This window comes from Rhinolophus ferrumequinum, chromosome 15 (assembly GCF_004115265.2).
Source record: "Rhinolophus ferrumequinum isolate MPI-CBG mRhiFer1 chromosome 15, mRhiFer1_v1.p, whole genome shotgun sequence".
In the NCBI taxonomy this organism is placed as follows: domain Eukaryota; kingdom Metazoa; phylum Chordata; class Mammalia; order Chiroptera; family Rhinolophidae; genus Rhinolophus; species Rhinolophus ferrumequinum.
The window spans coordinates 17,509,214-17,525,880 of NC_046298.1; the positions used below are offsets into that span (position 1 = coordinate 17,509,214).

The 16,667-nt window shown below is 44.6% G+C and overlaps 1 protein-coding gene across 1 annotated transcript; it reads right to left on the bottom strand.

Moving 5' to 3' along the window:
• Window positions 1–7,170: 7,170 nt before the first annotated feature.
• On the bottom strand, window positions 7,171–12,135 carry DPEP3 (dipeptidase 3). Its single transcript, XM_033128294.1, has 11 exons — window positions 12,085–12,135; window positions 11,099–11,676; window positions 10,652–10,778; window positions 10,055–10,184; window positions 9,824–9,965; window positions 9,500–9,569; window positions 9,203–9,379; window positions 8,807–8,891; window positions 8,226–8,301; window positions 7,610–7,745; window positions 7,171–7,516 (listed from the first exon to the last, which is right to left on the bottom strand). The coding sequence occupies exons 2-11, from the start codon at window positions 11,365–11,367 to the stop codon at window positions 7,277–7,279; spliced, it is 1,452 nt and encodes a 483-aa protein (XP_032984185.1). The 5' UTR covers window positions 11,368–11,676; window positions 12,085–12,135; the 3' UTR covers window positions 7,171–7,276.
• Between the last annotated feature and the right edge of the window lie 4,532 nt (window positions 12,136–16,667).

Here is a 16,667-nt window from a genome sequence, read left to right on the forward strand (position 1 = left end):
TTTACTTGTCTATCTCCATTTTTCTCCCTTTTGTGGCTCACAGGGCTTTAGAACATCAGAATCAGTGGTATTTTCCCAAACAACCCAGACAGTACCTTCTCCCAGCCTCCAGCTCTGCGGTGGAATCAGGAATCAGAGTCACTGGGCCTTGCAGGAGGACCTCTGAGCTGACCAGCATACTGGCCTCTACTCCAGTCATCCCAGCCAAGGCCTGTCCACTTGACCTCCTGTCCTTCACACCACCATTAGCTGCCCACAGTAGCAGCCTTCCAAATGTACTCCCTGCTCTCTCCCCCTGCTCATTGTAAGGCCACCTCTTTTGAAGAGAAAGCCCAATCTCTTCTTTTGGCGCACAAGGTCCTGCTCCATCTGGCACCTCCAACCTCTCCAGCTGCGCCTCTCCCCATCCCCCTCCCAGCCTCAACCCTTTTGGCCTCTTTCACTTCCTCAAACTCTGGGGAATTTCTGCAAATCACCTGCTGTTCACTCTGACAGAATGCCTTTTGATCTTCTACCCCCACCCTTACTTACCAGTCTCCTCTGTATGGAGAAAGTCTCAGCCTGGAGCACCACCTCCTCCCCAGAAGACTTCTCTGACACACACCCTGCCACCCCACCTTACCCTCCCCTGGATTGGGTTCTCCCGGGGCCCTTTCCCGGCATAGTACCCACTGCAGGGAGAAATGCGTTGATGAGATCTTTTACTAATGTTTTTTTTGTGCCCACTAGATTGTGGACTTTACAAGGACAAGACCCTTTTGGTCTTGTCACCTTGGCATCCTTAGTCTCTGGCCCCAGGATGCACAGCACGGTGCAGTACAAGCCTTTAAGTGGAGAAGTGTCTGGGCTTTGCAATTTGGCCAGACACATGTTCTCAGCAGTGTTCACACCCCTCCCATCCTGCCAACTCATGTGGCCGTTCTCCTCAGGGGTGGGGTCAGGTGCTGTGTGGGGGAGATAGGCCACTACAGTCCAACTGACAACCTTAGACGCTGAGGGACTCTGGCTAGGATACAATGTCCCCCATGCCATTCATTGACCAAGTAGTCGGCACCATCAGTGTACTCACAGGTGAAAATAACCTTATAGGCAAAAAGACATTTAGGAGCATAGACATTTCAAAAGAAAACATCTATCAGGAAAATTATTAGAACACATTAATCAAAAATTCAAAATTAGCCTAATAAACATATTACAAAAGATAAGGGAGAATATTAGCAATATGAAACAAGAAAATATAAAAAAAAATCAACAGAAACCTAAGGTATGAAAAATATGATTGCTTCAGTGATCTATTGCTAAATAACAAATTACCTCAAAACATAGTGGCTTAAAACGACAATCAACAAAAACATTTATTTGCTCACAAATCTGCAAGTTAAATAAAGCTTGTCTCTACTCCATATAGCATCAGTTGGGGCTGGAGCCCTTACTTCCAAGATGACTCACTCACATGACTAGCAAGTTGTTACTGGCTATAAGCAAAGAGCTCAGTGGAGATGTGGACCAGAGCACTGGGTCCTCTGCATGTGGACCTGTCCGTGGGCTGTGTGGCTTCCTCATGGTATAGTGGCTGTAGTCCGTAGGTAAACAGCCCAATAAGCAGGGAGTAGAAGCTCACAGTTTCTCTAGGCCTAGGCCTGGAAATGGGCACAGCAGCACTTCTGCTGTACTTGACTGGTCAAGCAGTTACAAAGCCCAGATTCAAGAGGGGGTGGGAAGGCATAGGACCCATCTCTGGATAGGAGAATTATGAAAGAAATATGGGACCAGGTATTAAAATGACTGTAATAATGTTTGAAACAAAGAACGTAATAGGTGATCTAATAGCAGAAAGTTATAATTGAGAATGAATTAGTAAGTTAGAAAGACCAAATTAAGGAATCCTTCCAAAAGAAGAAAGAAAAAAATAAATAAACAAATAAAAGCAACAGAAAAGAGATATAGAGGATAAAAATAGAAATTCTAATATCTGAACAACAGGAGTCCCAGAAAAAAGAGTAAAATAAAAATGGAGAAAAAGTACATGAATGATGAACCTTGAAAACATTATGCTAAATGTAAGAGGCCAGACACAAAAGGTTACATATTGTATGATACCATTTGTAAGAAATACCCAGAATACGTAAATCCACAGAGATAGAAAGCAGTGGTTAGGGGCAACGAAGGGATGGGGAGCAATTGCTTAATGGATATAGAGTTTCCTTTTAGGATGATTAATATGTTTTGGAACTAGATAAAGGTGGTGGTTGCACAACACTGTGAATGTACTAAATGCCATTGAATTTTAAAACAGTTAATTTTATGGTATATAAATTTCATTTCAATAAAAAGAAATTGCTAGAATTATAGGGAGAAACTGATAAATACACCGTAACAGTAGAAGATTTCAACACAACTGTCATGGTTACAAATAGGTCAAGAAAAAAAACAGAAGGATATAACAAATTTTAACACAATGAATGAACTTGACCTAATGGACATGTATGCAGTATATAGTTCTGTAGCCAGCAATTGGAAAATTACATATTTTTGTCAAGTATACCTGGAACACTTACAAAAATTGTTACTGGTTGTGAGGACTAATACCTCAACACAGCTTCTGCTTCCAGTCATAATGGCATAACGGCCCAAATTTACCTTTCTGTGTAAATTAAATAAAACTGTTGACCAACTGTATAAAACAATGATTTTCAGACATTAGACAATGTATGATACAGGGCTGTGATCCCAGATGAAAGAGAAATAAATGATGTGAGCCCTATGATTATACCAGCTTATTCCCTAGAGATATTTTCCAAGTCACAATGTGGGAGTAGAGGAGGGGTGGGGAACCCAGTGGTGTTGCTGAGTTGAGGAGAAAAAGAAAAATCATCATTTGGGAAGGCCAAAGCAGCTAGATTTTGCAGGGCAGAATACCATAGAGGAGAAAGCTACACAAAGAGAGACACTTGGAGATGTGTAGAGGGTCCCTGGGAATGAGCCAGAGGATTGATGTGTACACACATAAGAGAAAGCTATACAAGACCAGAAAAAGACCCACTGGAAAGAAGTAGGCTGAATAATTCTTGGAGCTCGTGTGGTTTGTGTTCCCGCCAGCTACAGTGAAAGCCCTTTTAATATATGGCACATTAGCTAGACTCCTCAGAAGGGCATTGCCTTAGTAGTCAGGCTAAATTAGCTCTAGATGAAATAACAGTTATCCTGACAAAGCATTGAAATCACCCTGTAGAGGTGGGATAGACCCACCCTTCCCAAAATTTGGTTCATACATCAAGACTAATAAGGCTACATGTACACCAAGAGGATATAGAAATGTTTATTACTCACATAAAGAGGCTTTCTGGGGAGAAGAGGATGACCTCCCAAGTCAGTCTGAAAATGGCTTCAGAGAGCTGGGAAAGGACACTGACTTAGAGCTTATGGATATTCAAATAAATAGCCAATAAGCACAGGAAAAGATGCTCAACATTATTAGTCATTAGATAAATGCAAGTCAAAACCACAGTGTAAGATTAGTGGGTGAGATACCATTTCACATCCTTTAGGTTAGCTATTATTAAAAAAAAAATAGAATATAAGTGCTGGGGAGGATGTGGAGAAATTGAAACCTTTGTACATTGCTGGGGTGGGGATGTAAAATGGTACAGCTGCTATTGAAAACAGTTTGGCGGTTTTGCAAAAAGCTAAACCTAGAATTACCATGTGATCCAGCAATTCTATCCTAGGCATAAACCCGAAGGAATTGAAAGCAGGGACTCAAACAGATACCCGTATGCCAATGTTCATTGCGTAGCCAACAGGTGGAAACAACCCAAGTCCCCATCAACAGGTGAATGGATAACCAATTGTGATCTATACGTACAAGGGAATATTATTCAGCCATAAAAAGGAATGAAGTCTGATATATGCTACAACATGGATGAATCTTGGAGACGTTACATTAAATGCAATAGCTAGATGCAGAAGGGCAAATGTTGCATAATTCCCCTTATATAAGTTAGCTAGAATAGATAAATTCACAGAATTTGAAAATAGAATACAGGTTACAGGAGGCTGAGGCAAGGGGAAATGGGGAGTTACTGCTTAATGATTACAGAGTTTGTGATTGGTGTAATGAAAAACTTTGGAAATGGTAGAGATGTTTGCACATTTGTAAATGAAATTAATGCCACTGATTTGTACACTTAAAAATGGTTAAAATCGCAATTTGTTATATAATCTTACCACAGTTTTTTAAAAATGTAATATATAATAACCATTGAACTGTATATACACTTTGAATGGGTGAATTGTATGGTATATGAATTATATCTCCATAAAGCTGTTTAAAAACAAACAAAACACCCATTATATAATTAACCAAATAATTATAATATTTAGAGGATGGTGGAAGGAGAAGGGAATAGCTAGAAAGTCTAAATTTTCAAATTTCTGAGTCAATAAATAATATCCAAAATTTATGACTAAAGAGCTGGCAGTTATATATATTATTTAGAAATACAGAGGAAAATGCCAGTAAATACTAACAGTTAAAAGTGTTTAAAGTGGTTGCTGGGAGAACAGAACTGGGGAGTGGGGAGTGTGAGGATGGTGGGGGTAGAAGATTATTCAAACTATTTGACAGCTCAATGTATTATCATAAAGTAAACATCTAAATAACCACCACCCAAGTCAAGGTATTGACATTGCCAGAACCCCAAAAGCTCCTTCATGCCTGATCCAACTGCCACCCTAAAACAACCTGAGTTTGATGATAATCACTTTCTTGTTTTCCTATATAAAGGCACGACCAGAGCATGCATCCCTAAATATTAAGTTTAGCCTTTTCTGTTATTTTTTAAAAAAACTTTTTATCAAAGAAAAATATTCATACAGAAAGCTTTACATACGATAAGTGTATGAATGATAAGTTGCTGAACGTTCACAAAATGAATGCACCCAGATCAAGATACACCACTTTACCAGCAACCGGAAGCCCTTCCTCGTGCTCTCCTTTTATTCATTACCTCCCCCGAGGATAACCCTAAATTGATTTTAACAGCAGTGATTAGTTTTGCCTGTTTTTGTACTTTTATAAATGGAATAATATTGTGTGTGTTCTTTTATGTCTGCTTTATTTTACTTGATATTATTTTGTGAGATTCCTGCAAGTTGTGTGTAACCGTAGTTTGTTCTTTTTCATTGCTATGTACTATTCCATGGAGTTAATACAGCACAATTGATTTCTCTATTGTCAGGTTATTTTCAGTTTGGAATTATTAAAAATAGTCCTTCTGTGAAAATAGTTGGTCATATCTCTTCTTGCAGGCATTTATTTCTGCTGGGTCTTTAGGGAAAAAATTTCTAAGTCCTTGGATATATCTGTCTTCAACTTTAGTAAATAATGTCAAACTGTTTTCCAAAGTAGTTTTTCTGTTACCAGCCAGGTGTGAGAATGCCTGTTGCTCCACCTCTTTGGATATTGTTCATCTGTTGAATTTTAGTTATCTTCATTATGAGTTTTATTTTGCATATCCTTACTGAGTAATAAGGTTTACTGCCTTTTCATATTCTTATTGGCCATTTGGACATCCTGTCTTGTAAAGTTTCTATTCAAATGTCTCGCCCACTTTTATAGTAGGTTGTCTGTCTCTGGATACAAGCCCTGTGTTAATTGCACGTTAAAAGTTTTTCCCGTGCTGTGGCTTGCTTTTTCACTCTTTTTAGTGGTATTTTATGATAAGCATGTTATTAATTTTAATGTAATCCAATTTGTCAATCTTTTCCTTTGTTGTTAATGCTTTTTATGTCCAGCATCTATCCCTATGTTGAGGTCACAAATATATTTTCCTACACTACCTCCCAGGAGTTTTATTCTTTTGACTTTTGAATTTGGATCAATAAGATATTCCGTTTAATTTAATTTTCTATGTTGTTTTCTGTGTGGTGTGACCTAGGGGTCAATAGTCTTCTTTTAAGATTTTTCAATTACAGTTCACATTCAATATTATTTTATATTCATTTCAGGTGTACAGTATAGTGGTTAGCCATTTATATAATTTACAAAGTGATCCCCCTGATTAGTCTAGTACCCACCTATTTTTTTTTCCCCAAATGGATATCCAGTTGTCCCAGTTGGTCCTTATGGGTTCATCCTGTTCTCCTCCATCTCACATCCAGCTCTCCTTCCTAACTTCTAGACCAGTATACCTGTACTGACTTAAGACCCAACCCCAGATGAACACGTAACAAACAGCGTTGCATAGATTTTTTCCCTTGGTTCCTGCTATGCATAAAGTCTAATCACTATAATAAATTTATCATTTTATGTCATTCATAATGGATCTACTTATCTGATCAAACACTGACTGATACAATACTCTTACTGTGGGAAGACTCACTCTACTAGATATCAAGACTTGTTTTAAAGTTGCTGTAATTAAGACATTGTGGTATTGTTAGTACAAGAAACAATTAGCCCAAATAAATGGGACAGAATTCAAAAATAAACCCACCCATATATGGACACGATTTATAACACAGGTGGCACTACAGTCTCTCCTTCTCCCAATTTCAAGTTCCCACGGAAGGTACTTACTTACATTTGGCTCTGGCCCACCCTTGTAGATTGAGAGAGGAAAGTCGCCAAAGATGGAGGGTCTGTAATAAGCCAAGCAGTTAGCACTAATTTCCTTTTTTTTCTTTTAAGATTGTTGGGGTTTTTTTTTTTTGCTTTTTAAGACTTGATTTTCCTCTTCTATTAAGCAATCAGTTTAACAACAACAACAAAAAATCAGAGGACCTTATCTGGGAAACCTAAAATCTTTACAAACTTTCTCTTGATATTACCAAACAAGATACTGTTTATTCTATAAATGGTATCAGCTTCTTGAAAAGCTAAATTTAAACCTACCAGAGAGAGACTGGGAACACACCCACTGTCAAACTCCACGATGGGGTCAGCTCTGAACTCTATTCTTTTGTGTTTGTGGACTCAGGCTTTTAAAGAGAATATAGAGATTTAAGTAGAGAATATGTCTCTGCCTTCCTGAGATGAGACAAAGCTGGAAGCCCATGGGAAGCACTCACCTTGAGCTGCTAGAGTTAGACAAGATCCTTCACCACCCAAAGCCTACTGGGCCCCAACCCCCACTCCCCATGTGAAAAAGGAAGGACACTCACACCTAATTCCATGCCGAAAACGTTTATTCTTAGCATATGCTGTACCTAGAGGACCAGGAGGGGGACTTTATGAGACTTTGTTAAGGTGATCTTTGGGGAACTGGCCAGGTCATCAGAGCCAATGGATGAGGATTGGGAAGGTGGCAATAGCCATGAGGCCTAGAACAAGGTATGGGGAGGCTTTTGAGGTCCTCTGGAGAACATCATTGGTTGGCCACTTGGTCACCTCCAGGTATGTGGCCACGTGTTCACTCTGAGGCTGAGACACGAGGTGGGAGTGGCAGGAACTGCCCGCCTGCCTGTCTAGAAATTCATCCTCCACAGGGCTATGACCACTGTTTTCGTCTCTCACCTGGGAGTGGGAGTGAGCAGTCAGTGGCTCCCCCAGCGACCCCTCACCTGCTCAAACCACTGACCCATCCTTTTGCCCAATCCAGCAGAATACCTGTTCCACTTGTCTGAAGACCCGCAGCAGATTTCCACGAAGGACACCCTGAAGCTCTTCCTCATTCCAGCCACGCCTCAACAACTCTTCTATCAGTACCGGGTATGTAGATACATTCTCCAGCTCCTGAGGGAACCTGTGTAGCCACCAGCCAGCCAGCTGTGGGACCTCAGCACTGATCCTAATCTAAGGCCATTGTCCCATCAGCCCTAATCACAAATGGGAAATTGAAGGCCATGTTCTTCAGGCTACTGAATGCAACTTTGGAAACTCTTTGAAGATTGGGTTTCTCCAGCATCCGCCCAGTGAGCAGAGAGCAGACGATTAGCCCACAACACACCTGCTGGGCTGGGAGTGGAGCTTAGGCTGGACATATGAGCTCTCCCTGGGGGAGGGGAGCATAATGAGGGTGATGACTTAAGAGTGGCAGTGTGTCCAGTGGCTATAGAAGGGACAGGGAGAGCCAAGGAAACAGGCACTGCGAGTGGGGAAGATACCAGGCGGGCTGGAAGACAAAACCCTGTGGTTGAGGTTTGAAGCATGAGAGGATCGTGGGATGGGGAACTAGAACTCCCGCTGTACCCCAGTCCAAGAAAAACCCCAGGGAAACACTTACCGGCCAGACCCATCATAATTTCCGCCAATCCCGATGAACTCAGATCCAATGACTGCCCTGATGTGGTCAAAATGATCTAGAGGGTGGAGGTAGTAAGTGGTGGGCAGCACTGGGCTGAGTTAGACCCTGGCACTACCCTGGTCTGGGGAAACTCAGCCCTGGCCAATTCCCCTGCCCACAGCACTCCAGGCCGTGGAGCTGACTCCACAGAGCTTCTGGCCAGTTGTGAGTTCTGAAGTGGTTCCAGGCTGGATACTGGACACAGAATGGACCTCAGAGCCGCCCCGTTGGACCTTTTTCTGCCCAGGAACCACCCTGCCTCTGACTTCCTTGACAGCCTTGTCAGGGCTCTGCCTGTCCTGTACAGAGATGTGGGAGGAAAAGTGAGACTCAAAGGCAGAGGCAGTTTCCTCCTCAGACCCACCAGAATTGACTGTGGGCCCAGATGGGTGGCAGTAAAGAGCTCCCTTGGATTGTTGGGAGGTCTGCCCCTTGCCCAACAGGTGTGTTAGACTGTCCTTAGGGCACCGGCAGCCACTGGCCCAAGCTAGAACTGCGCAAGGAGTCGAAGTGGGGCTCACCTGCCACGGTGGACACATTCGCAAACAGGTTGCACTGCAGTACCCCCACGGACAGCGTCACCATCACAATGCCACCATTCTGCTTCTACAGGGATAAACAAGTGGGTACTCAGCTTGGCCCTTCTGGACTGATGGCCTGCCATCTGTGCCATGGGGATGCACCCTGGTAGGACAGTGCTCAGTCCTGGCTCCAGAGGTTGGAAGATGCTTCACCTCTCTGGGTTTGTGGGTCCCTGGGTGGAACTGATTTGGCCTTGAGTTTCAGAGATGGGGGAGGGTTAATCAGCCTTGGGTCCCAGGGTAAGTGAGGCCTGGACCGGCAGCTTTGTTCAGGGTCCAGAATCTTTGTATGAAGAATGCTTAGCCCTGGGTTTGAGGGCTCGGGTGGCAGCTCACCAGAAGTTGCAGGATGTCATCGGGAACATTCAGCACATTGTCACATACAGCCCTGGCAGCTGAGTGGGAGAAGATCACGGGAGCCCTTGACACATTCAGAGCTTGCCGTACCAAGGCATCCGATGCATGGGACAAGTCCACCATCATGCCCAGGCGGTTCATTTCCTCTACCACCTTCTACAGAGACAGGGTTTTTTGGGGGGTGGGGTGAGGGTGGGGGAGGTTGTCAGGGACACATGCGTTGTGCACATATCTGTAGGGAACAGGTGGGTTAGGGTAGGGAACAGGAGTCCTCACCTCACCAAAGCCTGTCAACCCGCTGACGTTGGTGTAGAAGTGGTATTCATACTTGGTGGAACTCTCTGCCCTGCAGGACAGCCAGGGAGGTGCAGTCTAGTGGGCCACACCTTGGCCATCAAAGCCCGGAGGCTCTTTCATCCCTTTGTTTGTCCATCCATCCCACCTCCAGAACAGGGTAAGGACCTGGGCCAGCTGCTTTCTGGGAGTGTGAGGACCTGCTGGCAGTCCAGCCTCCCTCTACGGACCCCTCTGTCCTCAGCTCTCTGGAAGTTTTCCCACCATGCCATCTACCATTCTACCCTGATCAGGCACTATGCTCACCAGGGCGTGCTGCAGGTGAAGGTGAGTGTCAGGTAGCGTACTCCCAGGAGGTAGAAACTGCGCAGCACAGAGAGGCTGCTGTCTAGTGAGTGACCACCTTCCACACCAATGAGGCAGGCCAGCTTTTGAGTGCTGTTCAGACCTAGAAGAGGGTGGATAATCAAGTGATCAGGGCCCATGGCCAGAACCACCAGAGTGAGCTCCTGACTATCCCCCCATTCGCCAGCCCACCTTTGGCTGAGGTCACAAGTTCCAGTTCAGAGTAGGAGGCACACATCCGATGAATGAGGTCAATCTGCTCCAGTGTGAGGCGCACGGCATCCTGGTCCTGGCTCTGGCATGGGGTGTAGGCTGACCAAAACTAGGGGTAGACCCGGGTGTCCAGAATGAGATAGGGTGGTCACCAAAGCCCTTGGCCTGCCACTCATCCTCAGCCCCGAAGGTACTCATTTGGGTCAATGGCCATGATGACTATTCAGCTTGTTGCCAGCAGCCAAACTGGACTCATGAAACATCATCATTGCCTGCTGTTTGTCCATGTGCTATGTGAATGCCCCAAGGCCAATCCACCATGTCCTTTGTGGTTCCTGCACCTCCCACACTCACCAGGGATTTTTGTGTCACTTTCTGTGTGTCCCCACAGAACCTAGGCACCCATGTGGTTGGCCTGTCTTGGCCTCCAACACCCCCCCACTCCACAGCAGCCAAATGATGACAGATTCCATGTCCAATGATACCTTCTCTCCCAGGGGACTGCCTACCCAGGTTTCTGTGGCCCCCACATTCCCCAGCAGCCATGCTGTGGCACCCTGTATGTCCATGTGGTACCTGGGCACCCACAAAGCCATCCCTAAGCTTGTCCAGGCTGGTCTGGCCACGACTGAAGTTGCGCAGGTTCACATCTTGCAGCCTGTTCTGGTACAGTTGTCTCAGGAGCATGGGCAGGTGATTGTGGCTGAGGGAGTCAAGACAAGATTAGAGTGGGAACACAGCCTCAAGTTCAGACAGGACATGTCAACGTGCCTGGGCCTGTCCTGTCCCACACCACCTCCCCCCCTCACACAGACAATAGGTAGATTTCCTGATAATCACCTTGGGGGGGGGGTCCCACCAGGAACAGGGTAATGGAGGTAAGGGGGCCCATGATGATGGTGGAGAGAGTGTATCTAGGGGTGGTGTGAGGGAGCCTCCTGACTAGCCCTGCATGCTTTGGACCCTGTCCCCCGCCTCGGGGTGAGCTCAGCGCCCGCTGACCCCCACACTGAACCTACGCACCCATCCACAAGTGGGAAGTTCCGCATCAGGGCCTGCACCCGCTCCGACAGACTTAGCGCGCTGGAGGTGCCTGGCGTGATCGGGGCACTAGGGATGCCCGACGTGGTCGGGGCACTGGTAGTTTCCAGTACTGTCGGGGCGCTGGGGTCGCCCGGCATGGTCTGAGCGCGGGTTACTGGCCACGGCAGCAGCGAGAGCAGAAGCAGCAGACGAAACAGAGGCCTACGGTGGCGGAGCACGCCGGGACCCTCAAGGCCTGCGGGCTGCATGCTGCGCAGAGCCAGCGGGCAGAGGCTGATCTCGAGAGCCTGAGAGGTGCGGACGAGGGGCAGAGTGAAAGAATGGGGTCCCGACCGTCGATTTAGGTGACTCAGCGGCGCGGCCTAGTCAAGATGGGATTCAGGACGCTGAGACCGACGCCCGGAGATCCGCAACGCAGCCGCACTGCGTGGCCGCCAGGGGGCTGTACGGCACTCCCTCCCCCACTAGGAGTGCACACCAATGGGCCAGGCCGGCCTCTTCCGCGAGCGCCCTCTAGCGCCACATCGCGGCCTTGCACCTACTGCTCTTCCGGCTGCCTGGAAAGAAAAGAGTAGGGGAGGAGGCCCGTGGGGCAACTGCGAGGGGTCCAGGAATAGTCCTAATCTCACCCCTAGTTGCAGTTCCATGTCGAGTTTTAGTTGCAGGGATGTGCCCCACCCTCCAATAGGTCAACTATTTCGTGAAATTCTAAGCCCCAACTCAGAAGAGTGAATTAGATCTGTCTGTTTTGACTGAGAGAAAAAAAGGTTTCCTATATATGTAATAAAAATGGAATTTAAGAACAATATTTATGGGAAACCATTTTGTTTTAGCATCTAGTGTTGAAATTTGTGTCTGCACATATGTTAATATACGAAGTGTGATAAAAAATATGGTGCATGTTTAAATAAAAAAAATATTACAGTAAAAGACACATTGCCATTAATCCCCCTCAAAATACTTACCCTTTGCTTCAAACACATCCCATCTTTCTTGTCACTTTCTGAAGCAGTTCTGGAAGTCCTCTTTCATGAGTGTCTTTAGTTGCACTGTTGTGACTGCCTCAATGTCCTGAATTGATTCAAAACATTTACCTTTCATGGTCATTTTGACTTTGGGGAAGAGCCAGAAGTCACACGGTGCCAGATCTGGTGAATAAGGTGGATGAGGACACACCGTAATATTTTTATCTGACAGAAATTGCCTATCAGAAGCGGTGTGTGACACGGAGCATTCTCATGATAGAGGATGAAACCGTTTGCCCATTTCTCAGGCTGTTTTCTACACATATCATTTCTTAAATACTCGTAAAGACACTCACGAAAGAGGACTTCCAGAACTGCTTCAGAAAGTGGCACGAACGATGGGATAAGTGTGTTCAAAGCGAGGGGGGGTATTTTGAGGGGAGTTGATGGCAATGTGCCTTTTACTGTAAGAAATTTTTTAAAATTTAAACATTCACCGTATTTTTTTATCATATCTTATATGCACAAAAGAGACTCTAGAGAAGTATATATACTAAACATTAGTTAATAATAGCCTTCTTAGGAAGGGGGTTACCTACTCCCCAGTCAATTTATTACTATCTTTTTCTGTACTATTGAGGGAATCTGTGTTGTGGGCAGTGCTGGTGCAAGCTGGCCAGAGTGGTGGTAAGAGGTTAGTGGAGGCACCAGAGCACTGGCTGAGCCTTAAAAGGATGGAGCCTAGATCGGGTTGGCCAGTAGCCCAGGCAAAGGTTTGGTTTGGGCAGGATGACTGTGCTGTGGGAGAGGAGCTGGAAGATCCTGGAAGGCATAGAGAAGGGGTACAAGGTCAGTTTAGACCCCTTGGTGCTAAGAACATGGAGGGGCTTGGTGTGATACATGACTTCACCTGGAGCAGTGTGGGGACAGAGCCAGGAGTGCAGTTTCCAGGCTCTTGGCCTCACGTGGAAAGGTGCTGGCTCAGGTAGTAAATGGCCATCAACTGTGATTGGATGGCCATCAGCTGTGGCTAGTTGGCCGGCAGCTGTAACCAGTGAGCCATTGGCCACTAATGTAACTGGCGTGGCTATGCTAGCAGAAAAATGGGGGCTAGCAAGAAGATGGTGGCTGAGCTAGCAAGAGCGGACTACAGTTAGCACAGCGGATTGCAGCTAGCAAGTGAGGTTGGATTCCAGACAGAAGTGGACGGCACGTTGCGGATTGTGTGGCTCCTGCTTCCTGTGTCTCCAACCCAACTACCAGCGAGACTATAGCGGTATGACTCCCCTATCTATGGCTCCGTGGGTGTTCCTTTTTGGCCTCACCATGTCCTGCGTTCTTATGTGGGGAGTGGGACCAGAGACCCCACATGACACCCAGCATGACACCTGGGCTCCCTGATAAGTGGGCCTTCCCTCTGGGTGCCAGGAGAGGGGCCTTGGCCTCTGGAGACTATTGCCCCCATCCATCGCTGCCCCCTCCTCATGCCTTGGTATTAAGGATCAAGTTTGACCCAGTTACCTCCAACAACTTTGGCTCTCATAGGAAGGGGCTGGGGGGGGGAGAGAGAGAGAGAGAGAGAGAGAGAGAGAGTAAGAATGTATTTATTCTGGTCTCTCATATACTTTAGCAGACCTACCATGGAGGTCTTCATTTAAGTAACATTAAACAACACAGCAAATAAACTTTGCTGCTAGTTTATCAAAAGTGCAAAGCATTACACATACAGCTGTTTCGTATATTAGTCTTAGGAGAAAGGAGAGGGCATAATGTTTATAGTAAACTTTAAAAATGTTGTCAAATTAATACATAAAAGTTTTCAAATGGGGCACTGGTTGGCTCAATGGTTAAGAGCACGGTGCTCATAACACCAAGGTCGCCGGTTCGAGTCTCACATGGGCCAGTGAGCTGCACCCTCCACAACTAGACTGAAAACAACGACTTAACTTGAAGCTGATGGGTCCTGGAAAAACACACTATTCCCCAATATTCCCCAGTTAAAAAAAAAAATTTTCAAATGTCTGGTTTTGGTTGATTAATTAAATCAAAGTTACACTCCTCTTGACAACAGAAACTTGGGCAAAATAAAAAGGGTCTTCTCAAAGTCATCAGGGAGTTAACGAGACACTGAAAAATCACTTGTCCAGGATCCAGGGAGAGTGGATCCAAGATCCAGGATCCAGAGATGGACCCCACCTTTGGGATGTTTCTTCCACCAGGAGGGGCGTTGTGGGGCTCAGGAGAGAGATTAGAGTCCAGGGTCCACCAAGGTAAAGACAACCCTGATGGACACTTAGTTTTGAATTGGAACACAAAAGAATACACCCTAGGAGAAAGAGTGAATCAGGCCTGCAGCAATCCCGGTTATTAAGCAATTGTCTCTCAACTCCAGATCCAGCCTTCTATTCTCTGCTCTGGGGCTCAAAGGAAACTGAAAAGCAGAAGGAGAAAAATGTTTTTCCTGTTCCCGTCAGTGCTGCTCCCGCTGTGGCAGTTGGCTGTAGCCTCCAACTTCTGGCTGTCACAGAGCAGCTTTGCTGTGCCCATTTCGAACACCTGCACCAGCTGAGTAAAGCCTCATCTCAGAAGTCTGAGCCCCAACAATAAAGGGCCCTCCTCTAAGTTTCTATCTTCTAACTCCAACCTCTTCCCATTTTTTTCTAAATGGACCCTGAGTTGGGTCAGCTCAGCTTGGAAGGATCTGAAATAGGATTAAAGTGATCTCAGAGTGCTACTCAATTGATCCAAAAGGAATCAAGAAAAGAGAGAACAGGTGAAATGAATAGAAAGCACTATTACGATTTTCTGAATAAGAGTACAGAACCCAACCAACTTGGAGCCTGAGGCAAGAAGAAAAATGTGTGCTCTGATGTACATTTTAATGTATTTTTTTCTTTTTAAATGTATTTTTCAATGGTTAACCTTTCCAGAACATTAAAATAGTTAAAAAATAATAAAGGACTGAAAAGTAGGTGTACTAAAATTCACAACATTATTTTATGTTTCCATAACTTTATATCCAAATTAGAATTATAATTTTACTTTCCTGGCTTTAACGGAAGCAAACTCAGGAATAATATTTTCAAAACCTACTTCGTTGCTTAGCTCATTTTCTGTTGAGAGATTGCCTATTTGACAATTTCTGTTGATCAAATAATTTTTAAATAACTGCAGCTCATTGAACCTTCTTTTACGAGATGCTACTGTGACTGGTTAAAATTTTTTTCAAGGCTAATTCCAAATTTGGATAAAATTCCACTAAACAAAATTTGTGAATCAATTTAAGAAAATCCAAACAGGATGTTGATTTTATATTACCAACATCAATATTGCATGTGTGGGAACAGAGCCAGGAGTGCAGTTTCCAGGCTCTCGGCTTCACATAGAAAGGTGCTGGCTCAGGTAGTAAATGGCCATCAACTGTGATTGGATGGCCATCAGCTGTGGCTAGTTGGCCGCCAGCTGTAACCAGTGAGCCATTGGTCATTAATATAACTGCTGTGGCTACGCTAGCAAGAAAAATGAGGGCTAGCAAGAAGATGGTGGCTGAGCTAGCAAGAGCGGACTGCAGTTAGCAAGTGAGGTTGGTTGGCAGAGAAGTGGACAGCAGGTTGAGGTTAGAGTGGCTCCTGCTTCCTGTGTCTCTAACCCAGCCACCAGCGAGACTATAGTGGTGTGACTCCCCTATCTATGGCTCCGTGGGTGTTCCTTTTTGGCCTCACCATGTCCTGCGTTCTTATGTGGGGAGCGGGACCAGAGACCCCGCATGACACCCTGCATGACACATGTTTCTTAAAATAATTTCAGATGGAATTTCTACAGAACTTAAAATTTCAGAGTAAGAGCCAAATCTGTGCCTGCTTTAGCCAAATCAGATGTATTCATAGAACATAACTTTTTTTCCAGTTAAAAAAAATCTGAAGACATTTTGTTTAAATGTCCATACCTCCATTTCAAATGTAAAATTAGGGCACCTATAATCTCCTTAATTTCTGTTTAATATGCACTTTTCCTATAATAACTGATATTCTCATTAGATGATTTGCATTATTTCCAATTTCTCTCTCTGCTTTTGTTAGTCTGAAAAATGTATTTCCCTTCATTTTTGAAGAATACTTTCATTGTGCACAAAATTCAACATTGGTAGTTATTTTCATTCATCAAGTTAAAGATATTCCACTGTGTGTGGATTTTCATTATTTCTGTTGAAAATTTAGTTGTCAGTTTTATTGTTGTTCCTCAAGTTAACGTGATTTTTTTAAATATGACTCCTTTAACGATAATCTTTTTTTTTTTTTGGCTCCTTGAAGTTTGACTTTGAAATGCACAGTTTGGAGTTACTCTGAACAGTGCTGCTATAAATATTATTTCATATGCCTCTTGGGGACTGTATGCATGCATTCCTCTTGCATATATACCTGGGGTGAAATTGCTCAGTCATGAGCTATGCACAGACTATTAGCATTATAATTTTTATTAGCCATTATCTATTATTATCAAGTTATTTATTGGCTGTCATTATTAACTCTTTATTAACTTTTAATTCTGGCTATTAGTGCAGTTGCTATTACCATTAATGGCCT

Coding starts and splice junctions, on each gene's coding strand:
- DPEP3 (XM_033128294.1), bottom strand. CDS start 11,367: ATGCAGCCCGCAGGCCTTGAGGGTCCCGGCGTGCTCCGCCACCGTAGG. Junction 9,380..9,499: donor GGTTGACAGGCTTTGGTGAG/GTGAGGACTCCT, acceptor CTGTCTCTGTAG/AAGGTGGTAGAGGAAATGAA. Junction 8,302..8,806: donor GAATGTGTCCACCGTGGCAG/GTGAGCCCCACT, acceptor TCCACCCTCTAG/ATCATTTTGACCACATCAGG.